This window comes from Echinops telfairi, unplaced genomic scaffold, assembly GCF_000313985.2.
Source record: "Echinops telfairi isolate 266 unplaced genomic scaffold, ASM31398v2 ScPeMD7_2;HRSCAF=8, whole genome shotgun sequence".
Lineage (NCBI taxonomy): Eukaryota > Metazoa > Chordata > Mammalia > Afrosoricida > Tenrecidae > Echinops > Echinops telfairi.
In genome coordinates, this window is record NW_022103898.1 from 33,067,314 (window position 1) to 33,078,535 (window position 11,222).

General features: G+C 43.0%; 1 protein-coding gene across 1 annotated transcript in view; it reads left to right on the top strand.

Annotated features, from left to right (window-relative positions):
• The first annotated feature begins 6,407 nt into the window (after positions 1 to 6,407).
• The window catches only part of NDUFA12 (NADH:ubiquinone oxidoreductase subunit A12), a 52,377-nt gene continuing 47,562 nt past the window's right edge, over positions 6,408 to 11,222 (top strand). The window contains exons 1-2 of the mRNA XM_004700390.2: positions 6,408 to 6,541; positions 7,792 to 7,874. Coding sequence (XP_004700447.1) covers positions 6,456 to 6,541; positions 7,792 to 7,874 — 169 coding nt within the window. The 5' untranslated portion in view covers positions 6,408 to 6,455. The remainder of the gene's footprint in view (positions 6,542 to 7,791; positions 7,875 to 11,222) is intronic.

Below are 11,222 nucleotides of genomic sequence, written 5' to 3' on the forward strand. Positions count from 1 at the left end.
CAAAATGTTTTGGAAATCTCTTCCGGAGAGGAAGATGACAGGATTTGTTTACAATCAATTTAAGAGCAGATGTACCCTCCAAAATGATAAAATTTTAAAGTCTGACAAAAGACCTAATTGGGTAGTATATGTAGAATGGGAGTGTCTGTTACTACAACCACCTCTGGAAATAATTTTGTATCAGTAAAGTTGAAGTTCATACACTCCTGCATATGTCTACTATAGAAGCTCACATGCACACCATGTAAGCATTGTAAATAAAATATTCATTCACAAAATGGAAAAATAAGACGTTTTATTTTTCTATTTAACATTATTTAAATAAACGTGTTTATTTAACATTCAAGGTGAATGTTAAATAGTACTAAACTACTAATCACTGGAGGTTGCATGAAAAAAGGAAGCCTCAAAGTATAGAAATCATGATTTGCTCTCCAGTACCTTATTTTCCAAAAATAAAAAAGTAGGCAACAAGTAAAAATATCCGGATATGCGAGGAAAAAGGCACCCTGGTTAAGAACTGATAAGCAGCAGATACTCATTCAGGCAACACCTGATTACACGTACATTGGTGGTTCCATAAGGTTATAACAGCGTTCAGAAATCCCGACGAGAACGTGACGGCACTTGATGTAACAGTTTTCTGCATGCAGCACGTGGTATCTCATGTCTCGTATACCAAGCAATTATGCTGTCAAGCATATGGTGGTACAGTAGATGGGAGGGGGGGAAGGGTGTCCAGAATTTGTGGGAAAACTCCATTATATTTTCCATCAACTGTTTTAGGCTCCCTTGTATATAATGTCATACATTATATACTAGTTTATATATGTGCTGTAATACACTTTCTATTTAATAAGTTCATCATGTACCAGTTTATGCTAAAATTTATAAGTACCAGAATTCAATCTGATGTATCACTGATCATTTGAGTTCTTTTTCTGATCAGTTTTTTTTTTAAATCATTTTATTGGGGGCGCATACAACTCATCCAATCCATACATACATCAACTGTGTAAAGCACATTTGCACATTCGTTACCCTCATCCTCAAAACATTTCCTCTCCACTGAAGCCCCTGGCATCAGCTCTTCATTCCCTCTACCCTCATGAATCCTTGATAATTTATAACATTCTTTTATCATATCTTACACTGTCCGACGTCTCCCTTCACCTACTTTTCTGTTGTCCGTCCCCCAGGGAGGAGGTTATATCTAAACCATTGTGATCAGTTCCCCCTTTCTACTCCACTTTCCCTCCACCCTCCTGGTATAGCCACACTCGCCACTGGTCCTGAAGGGATCATCAGTCCTGGATTCCCTGTTTCCAGTTCCTATCTCTACCCGTGTACATCCTCTGGTCTAGCCAGATTTGTAAGGTAGAATTGGGATCATGATAGTGGGGTGGGGAGGAAGCATTCAGGAACTAGAGGAAAGTTGTATGCTTCATCGTTGCTACACCACCCTGATTGGCTCATCTCCTCCCACAACCCTTAAGGGGATGTCCAGTTGCCTACAGATGGGCTTTGGGTCCCCACTCTGCACTCCCCCTCATTCACAATATGCTTTTTTTGTTCTTTGATGCCTGATACCTCATCCCTTGGACACCTTGTGATCATACAGACTGGTGTACTTCTTCCATGTGGGCTTTGTTGCTTCTCAGCTAGATGGCCACTTGTTTACCTTCAAGCCTTTAAGACCCCAGATGCTATATCTTTTGATAGCCAGGCACCATGAGCTTTCTTCACCACATTTACTTATGTACCCATTTGTCTTCAGTGATCATATTGGGGAGGTAAGCACACAATGATACCATTTTTTGTTCTTTGATGCCTGATAACTGATCCCTTCGGTACCTCATGATCTCACAGGTTTCTGATCAGTTTTAATTTGAAAATATTACATTGAAGTGCATTCTGGCTGTGAGGCACAGCAAAATCAGTGCTAGTAACCCTGCTGATTGTTTTAAATACCGGTGACAGCTTCAGATCTCACCAACACATACCACAGTACAATAAACTGACACAATGAACTGTGGTTCGATGAACCTTTTTAAGAACTGTAACTCACTTTTAAGGCAATCAGATAGGCAATGGCTTGTCACCTCCTGCTGCCTTAGACCAAGTTGTTTTAGTTGGGAAAGTATGATGTACAAGACCTCTTTGAAGCATTGAAGAACAAAGATATTACTATGAGGACTACTGCGTACTTGACCCCAAGCTATTTTCAGTCACGTCATATGCATGTGAACACTGGACAGTGACTAAGAAGGTCACAGAAGAGTTGTGTTTTAATCCTGGTGTTAGCAAAGAATAATAAGGGCCATGGAATGTCAGAAGAACAAGATCTTATCTTGGAAGATTTAACAGGGTGCTCCTTAGAAGTTAGGATGATGAGATTTCATCCTGCCTACTTTGAACATGGTATCAGAAGGAACCAGTGCCTGGAAATGGACATTACGCTTGGTAAAGTAGTGAAAAAGGAGGACCTCAAGAAGGATTGGCACAGTGGCTGTAACGATGGACTCAAACAATAATTGTGTGAGGATGATGCAGGACTGAGCAGTGTTTTGTTCTGTTATACAGAGGGTTGCTGTGAGTTGAACCGACTTGATAGCATCTGCCAAGTTTTGTTCTTGATTTTCTTATTTTATTGCATTTTGTTTTTTGTATTACAAAAGCAAACATTCCGCTTTAAATGGTATCAGGAATGTTTCCTTGATTGCTAATCTACCACACTCAGTGGAATGCTGGAGGTACTAACAATGATCATCGTGGACATTTGGGGTTATATACTATATTGAGCTGATCACGCACTAGTAACTAGAGGAAGATAACTTGCTAACTCAAGAATTGACTATCAAAGATTTCCTCAGTGTCCATCAATAACACGGCAACCTTTTTACCATCCATTATATTGATGAGAGGATTCTCTATCTGGATGTCTGTGATCTCTTATTCACACCCATTTCTTCATTTAAAAAAAGGGGATGGTTTATTATAACCTCCAACCTAATCAATTGATCACTCATAAATATATTTCAAATGAAGTCCAACAAAATGAGTTTCCTCTTCAGGGAAGGAAGATAAGCAATAAATAGAGAGTAGACAGATGAAGGGGCAGATAATATACCACAGACAGAAGAGAAAGTGAGTGGTACAGTGTGTGGCAAGCTTCTGGAGATTTGATTAGCAGCTTAAATTGTTGAATATAAAATTGATGACCAAAAAATGCCCACCTAATTCACAATAAAACAGATTATTTGGGGGGAAAAACAAGCTTCCTTTTCTAAATGCTCCAGCAATGGGTATGGTAATACTTTCTTGTCCTTGACTGATTACAGGAAAAACCTCTTGATTTCTTGGGGCTGCATGTAATTCAAATACAACACCATAGTGGTGTGCTAACTAAAGAGTAAGAATTAGTGGTCTGAACCCTACAGCCTCTCTACAGGAGGAAGATGTGGCAGTCTGCTTCCATAAAGATTATAAACACTATAGGGCCATTCTACCTTGTCCTGTACAGTCACTATAAGTAGGAATCCACTTGATGGTAATGGATTTTTATCTAATTCAAAGGCATGGTGATCTTTCAAACTGAGGACTTGGGCATATTGGTCCTGTCTTTTTCTTCTCTTCTAAACTCTATTCAGATGTCTTTTTTGGTAACCCAATGAAACTGTTTCCACTCCTGCTTCTGTCCCTGAGATTCTTGGCCATGGTGGGCCAGGGAGTAGTGACAGTTACACATTGTCATTGCTCTTGCGATCTCCCTGGGCCATGCTGCTCTGGGCACAGTGGTCTCAGGCTTTGCGGAAGCTGCTACGACATGATGAATTTGGGGGTGGGTTGGCAGAGGCCTCTTGTGCCAGGAATGCCCCCAAGGTGGCCCCCATGTGGAGTCACTAGATTGTGGCAGTCTGGTTTGGATGATGTTTTGCTTCCAAGTGACACTTTGGTCTCAAGATCTGTGAGCTGAGAGAGATTGGCACCCAGCCCAGGAATGCAAGACTAAGAGAACGGTTTAACATCTCCCCCATACTGGATGTTCCACATTCGGTGAGCTGCAGTTGCTTAGCAGCCACAGATTGTTGATGGAATATAACAATTTGGCTGCAAGCATCCAGGTCATTTCATCTTAAACTGGTTGACAGGTTCTGAGACCTCCTTGCAATCACTACAGATACAGAGACAACAGTCCCTGTATTTATTTATTAGATGAATTGGTTTTCTTAAACTATTTTAGAATCATCCCATCTAGCTCTACAGACATGGATGCCAATCATTTAGTCAGTAAATTCCAGGGGCTTAACATGTGTCAGCCACTTTCTGATGTTAGGAACATGCCAAAACAAACTACAACAAAAGAAAACAAACCCACTGCCATCGAGTGGATTCTAACTCATAGGACAGTATAGAACTGCCCCCATCAGATTTCCAAGATTATAATCTTTATGGAAGCAGACAGCCACATGATTCTAGTGTAGAGATGGTGGTGGGTTTGAACTACCAAACCAGTGGTTATCAGCAGATGCTCTTAAACGCATCACCAGGGCCCTTGGTTACTCACTGAGTCAATTCTGACCCTTGGTTACTCACTGAGTCAATTCTGACTCAGCAATTCTATAGAGCAAACTAGAACTGCCTCTGTGGGTTTCCAAGACTAACTCTACAGGAGTAGAAAGCCTCATCTTTTTTGCCTGTGGAGCTGCTGGTGATTTCAAACTGCTGACCTACTGGTTATCAGCTCAGTGCACAACTCACTGTCCCACTGGGGCTCCTGAGCATAGCACTGAGCAAAGTCATGTCCCTTACATTCCAGGACAAAGAGACATGACATCCAATCCTTAACACCTTTATATAATGGCTTTAAAACTGTTTTATGAGGATTTTGACATGATAGCCTTACTGAGCAGTTCTTAACCTGCTTTGGGGGTCGAACAACCCTTTCACAGGGGTTGCCTAAGACCATCGGAAAACATAAATATTTCACAATACATAATTACATACTGTTTTGTGATTAATCACTATGCTTTAATTATGTTCAAATTGTGACAATGAAAATATATCCTGCATATCAGATGTTTACATTACGATTCATAAAAGTAGCAAAATTACAGTGATGAAGTAGCAACAAAATAATTTTATGGTTGGGGTCACCACACATGAGGAACTGTATTACAGGATCATAGCATTAGGAAGATTGAGAATCACTGCCTTACTGCATCTGCTAAGTACTATTTACTACTTTACTGGCTACAAGAACACTACCTTTAAAAAAAAGAAAAGAACACAACCTTTGCATATTTTTTGAGCAAAGCAGCATGTTGTCTAAATCTATTTTCTATATCTCTTTAGTTTTTTTTTGCTCTATTAACAATACTAATATCAAACTAATGCCAACAATTAAAATAAGATGCTAAGGAGCAGAGATCAAGAAAGAGTCCTTAAAATTAAAAACAGAACTGAAGAAGAAATAACTTATCTCAAGGCTAAAATAGAATGGACCCAAACAAGGAACAAATTAATAACTGATATATTTATATCAATTGCTCAGGATTTGGAGCACAAACATCAAAACCCAAACACTGCTATCAAGTGGAGTCCGACTCATAGCGACCCTACAGGGCAAGGTAGAACTGCTCCTGTGGCTTTCTGAGACTGTGGGAGCAGAAGGCCTCACCTTTCTCCCATGGAGCGTCTGCTGGTTTCAAACTGGTGCCCTTGGGACTAGCAGCCCATCTCATGCATAACCACTACGCTAACAGGGTTCTATAGAGCATAAACAGTGAAGTAGAAAATATGCAGGTACAACTAAAAGATAGAGGTTATATCAGAAGGTGCAATGTCCACCAAACAATTTGATTCCAGAAAGAAGAAATAGGGAAAATGGATGGTGATAATTATTAGATGAAAAATCCCTCAGGTAAGGAGGGATTTAAACTTAATAATCATGAATTCCAAAGAACAGTGAAAAAGCCCTAAATAAACTCTCAAAATAATAGTGCAGAGGGGGAGGGTGTGGAAAGGGGGTGGGGATCTGGAAAAATTGGAATTAAAAACAAATTTCTCGGAAAGGGGCAAAAATCTGATTAGCATCAGGATGCTAATCAGCTGTAAGAGGTCTTCAGTGTTCTGTGGGGAAAAAAAGCATGTTGAACCTCGAGGTCCAGGTGCAAGTCAGAAATCAAGAGGGGAGATGAATTTTTGAATGTATTCTATTTTCCCCCGGAAAAGGGGGAAAAAGGCAAGCATGGCAGATAAAGCTGAGGCCCTGAGGGGTCCCGAGGTGCGCCGAGGGCTCTCCCCACACGCCTCCGCCTTCGAACCGGGAGCCACTAGGGGGCAGCGCAGGCGGGTCTGCCGCGCGCATGCGCGCGGGCGTCTGGCGGCGTCTGGCGGCTTCCGGCCGGTGTGTGTAGTCGCGCGCACTCCAGGGGCCCGGCCTGCGGGACAAGATGGAGTACTTGCGGGTCCTGAAGCGTGGGCTGCAGCAGGTCAGCGGCCACGGCGGCCTCCGAGGCTACTTACGAGTTTTCTTCAGGTAGGCTTCCCGAGCCAGGCTCTCGGCCTTTAGGGCTGGGCCTGCACTGGCAGGATTGTTGCCGAGGCTTGGGCCACCTGGGGGATCCGCGGTGCCTGTCAAGGACATCCCGGGCGTCTTCCGAGGTCCAGGGCAGGCAGCGCAGTTTCCTTCCTGGGGTCGCCCCCGCACAGGCCGTAAGCCAGCGCTGGACACGGAGCGATCACTTGCGGACGAGGAGATCCGGGCTGTGGAAAGGGGTGGACTTGGCCCGACCAGGACCTCGCTGTGTGACCTTAGGAAGGACTTTTCCCCTGGCTGGTCGTCAGTTTCCTCCTCTGTAAGCTGGGAGGTCGGATGGCCTCTACTAGCCCTGACATGCATGAATCTGACGAGCTAAACCGTCCACTAAAACTGAGGTGTACTCCCAGGGTCAGACGAAGGATAGCAAGATGAAATACACTGGCGTCCCAATGTCCTGCAGGTTTCGCTAACCCCTGTGTCTCATGGTGCAGGGGTGGTGGATAAAAGCCAAACCAAATCAAACTCGCTTCCATCGAGTCGATTCCGGCTCATACTGCCCCGGTGAGTTTCCGAGGTTGTAGAAAGCCTCATCTTTCTCCCAGCGAGTGGCTGGTGGTTTGAACTTGTGGTTAGCAGCGCAGCAAATAACCCACGATGCCACTAGGGCTCGCAATGGTAGATCAAAGTAGTCCTGTAATAGAAAAGATAGTGTGCCCATAGAGTCAAAAACAAGCAAACAAAAATCCCCAAACTAACTAAAAATCCTTGCCATAGATTCTAACTCATATTGACCCTGTAGGCTAGAGTACGATTGTCTTGTGAGCTTCTGATACTGTGATTCCTTAAGGGATTAGAAAGCCCGGACTGGTGGTTTCAAACTGCTGACCTTGAGGTTAACAGTCCAATGTGTAACTGCTCCCCCACCAGAGCTCCTTGCATAGAGTTAGTGTAGTATATCACACCGGTGGAGTCAGTTCATCCTCTGCCATCCTACCATATACATGATACTGGGGCAGCTTGAACTGGGATGCCAGAGCTCTTAACCAGAAAGTTGATTCCTCCACAGGGATGCGCTGAACCTGGACGTGAAGGCCAAAAGTCTACCACCACCACCACCCGACCGGCATTGCCTCATTTTTCCAGTTGGCACTGTAACCTTTGTGTTGAAAGTTGATATCCTCATTTTTATTTCTGCTGACAATTGAAAGCATCACTTATTGTGAACTTTTCTCTTGGACATTTCACAGGGCAAACGATACAAAGGTTGGCACATTAGTGGGGGAAGACAAATATGGAAATAAATACTATGAAGACAACAAGCAGTTTTTTGGTGAGTGCAATATATACAGTTTTTTGGTGAGTGCCCTGGGGGTGAGGTTGGTGGTGGGGGCCAGGCTATTTTCCATTATATGGAAGAGCTCATAAACAGGGCATTTGAAAACAGACTAAAAGCTTTAATGGGAAAACAATTCACGGGGGAAAGAGGAAAAAGCAGCAAACATGACAAGGAAGTGCTCATCCTCACCTGTAATGAGAAGGAATACAACTTTAAAAAGTGTTACCTTTTCCTTACAGACCAGGTTTAGAAATAAATCACAATGTGGACAAAGGCCATAGGAATACATAGGTTAGTGCATTCTTTTTGGAGGACAATTTGATAATGATTTTTTTTTTTTAACATTTTATTAGGGGCTCATACAACTGTTATCCCAATCCATACACACATCAATTGTGTAAAGCACATTTGTACATCGTTTCTCAAAACATTTTCTCTCCATTTAAACCCCCGACATTAGGTCCTTTTTACAGCACACATATCTATGTCCTGTCACTTCTACTTTGAAAAGAAATCATCCTACAAGTGAATGCTCTTGCAAAAGTACACAAGAGGAGGTCCACAAAGACACTCATGGCAGCATTGCTCTAATTTTCAAAGCACTGTTAGGGTGTCCCAGCTGGATTGCACTGCATGTTTTAAAATCCTTGGTCGTTGTTAAGAACTACTTATGTTTTACACAGAAAGATGTTGGAGATGTGTGTGCTGTAAATGAAGGCCAGCTGCACAATGTTTGATATCCTAAAGAGAGAGAACGTACATGCTTTTACATGCATAGAAGTTTTATAATGACAATCAGATAGTAGAGGTTTAATATTCTGCCTTCCATTTTATAGCTCTGAATATTTCTCAAAGCCTGCTTCTTTATCTACCCAGTAGAAACAATGTTAATAATTTGCTTCATACAGTTTTGTTGTATTTTTTTAAATGAGAAATAAATGGAAGGAAGTTAGCATAATGCAGGGTTTTACCACCTCAATGCTGACATTTTGGGTCAGATAATTCTTTGTTGTGGTGGCTGACCTTTGTTTCTGCAATGTCTAGCAGCATTCCTGACATCTGCCAACTATATATAAATAGAAACCCTCCCACCCTAAATTGTGACAACCAAAAATGTCATCAGACATTGCCAAATGTCCCCCTTTGGAGGTAAAAATTACTCATCTTGGGCTGAGTTCTCTAGAGAAGTAACACTAGTGGTGCTTCTGTTCATAGGTGACGTTAGTCGGTTTTGACCTGTAGCGACCCTGTACCCAACAGAACAAAATACTGCCCAGTCTTGTGCCACCCTCACAGTTGCTCCTATGGCAAGACTTCGTCTTACCAGTCCCTGGAAAAGGACATCATGCTTGGTAAAGTAGAGGGGCAGTGTAAGGAGGAAGCCCCTCAGTGAGATAGATTGACACAGCGGCAGCAGCAGTGCACTAAAGTAAAGGAACCATTGTGAAGCTGGTGCAGGACGGGAAAGTGTTTGCTTATGTTGTGCATAGGGCTGTGTGGGTCGAACCGACTCAGTGGCACCTAATAACAGCAGCATACCTGATGGACTGTGGTTACATTGTGCTAGAACAGGTCATGGGGATTACTGGGTGTTAACTGCCAAACCACTGAGAATCCTGGCCCAACCTCCGAATAAGACCTACTGACCTAATGCCAGGAACCCTGGGGGCATTGTGGTTGTGAGTTGGGCCGCTAATGGCCATATGAGTAGTTTGAAATCACTAGCCACTTCTCAGGAGAAAGAGAAGGCTTTCTGTCAAAAAGAGTTAACAGTCTTGGAAACACCCAGGGACAGTCCGACTGTCCTTAGGGTTGCTGTGAGTGGGAATCTACCAGATGGCAGTGAGTTTAGATGAGCAAGACCTAATGTTTGCACATGATAGATTCTTGATGTTAGGTGCCGTCAAGTTAGCTCTGACTCGTAGCAACCCTGTACTCAACACTGCCCAGTCCTGCGCTGTCCTCACAGCTGTTAGGCTGGGCTCCATTGTTGTAGCTATGGTGTCCGTCTATCTTCTGGAAGGCCTTCTTCTTTATTTGCTTCTCCTTTACTTTACGAAGCATGATGTCCTTCCCCAAGTGTCAGGGTACCTGCCCTAACACATCATCACGAGTCCGGTAGGCGCAATTGTACAGCGATAATAAGTAAAGATTATATTAAAGTCATAGCATGAGAGCTAGAAGAGAGATTGAAGTAATGGAGTCAGACATTTCATGGTAGCATGCTCACCTCAGCCTCACTTGATGGTCCACGTAGAGAGATTTTTGCTTACCAAGGCTTTTATATTCTCTGGGGACGTGCAAGCCCCCTAATTACAGGTGAAGACTTAAGTCACAGGGAAGGGTTGTGCTATAGGTAATACAGTAATGGGAGGGGGGTAATATAGGGGTATACACACAATAGGAAGAGGAGGGATTGGGAGTATACATGTGACAAGATGGGCGGATCCTAGATTCAGGATGGCAGCCTAACTTTGGATGTCACTGAGTGGGTTTGACCTGTTCTGTGGCTCACTATAGAAACCATTATCAGTAGGGTGTAAACCCACCCACAGAGACCAGACTAATGGCCGCAAGCCTTTAGGGAGAAGTAGCCCATTGTCCTTAACAGCAGGGAGTGGGCCCTACCTGTGGTGGGACCTGACAGTAGTCTGGCAAAGGTCTGCCTTCAGGGAGGTAACTTGACAATCATTTACCATTAGCTGCAAGCAGTGTCCTAAGTCTAACATATACTTGGGAGACGACTTGGGAGAAATCTTTCTGTTTCCTACACCCAAGCATGCATCTAAGTACATGAGACAGTCTCGCCATCTTTGCTCCTAATATATATGTGTTTCATTGCCTGCTTGTATTTTTATCAGTTACATTTGTTGCTTTTATAATAGTATAAAAATGTGCTTCATTTTTCTCCTATAGAGCCACTAGTGGGTTTGAACTTCGACCTTGCAATTAGTAGCCTAACACATAGCCCACTATACCACAGGGCCCCTCTAGATGTAAGCTGATAGCTATATTTTTAATACTCATGTGATTCATAAAACGTCAGGCCTGGAACAAATCTTGAGAGATTTTTCCATGATGGGTTGAATTGTGCTCTTTCAAAATACATGTTGTAAATTCGAATCTGTATACCCGTGGGCATAATCCCAAAATCCCAATAGGGAGTGGGATTTCATTTACAAATCCTATTTTGTAAATGAAACAGGATTAGTATAGGCCAGGGGTGTCAAACTTTTGGTCTGTGGCCCACTTGCGGCCCCAGAGGTAATTTTTTGTGGCCCACGATGCTCTGAATGTTACGAGGGAATTGTGGGTATGGTATTACCTTGATCTCCTCTAAGC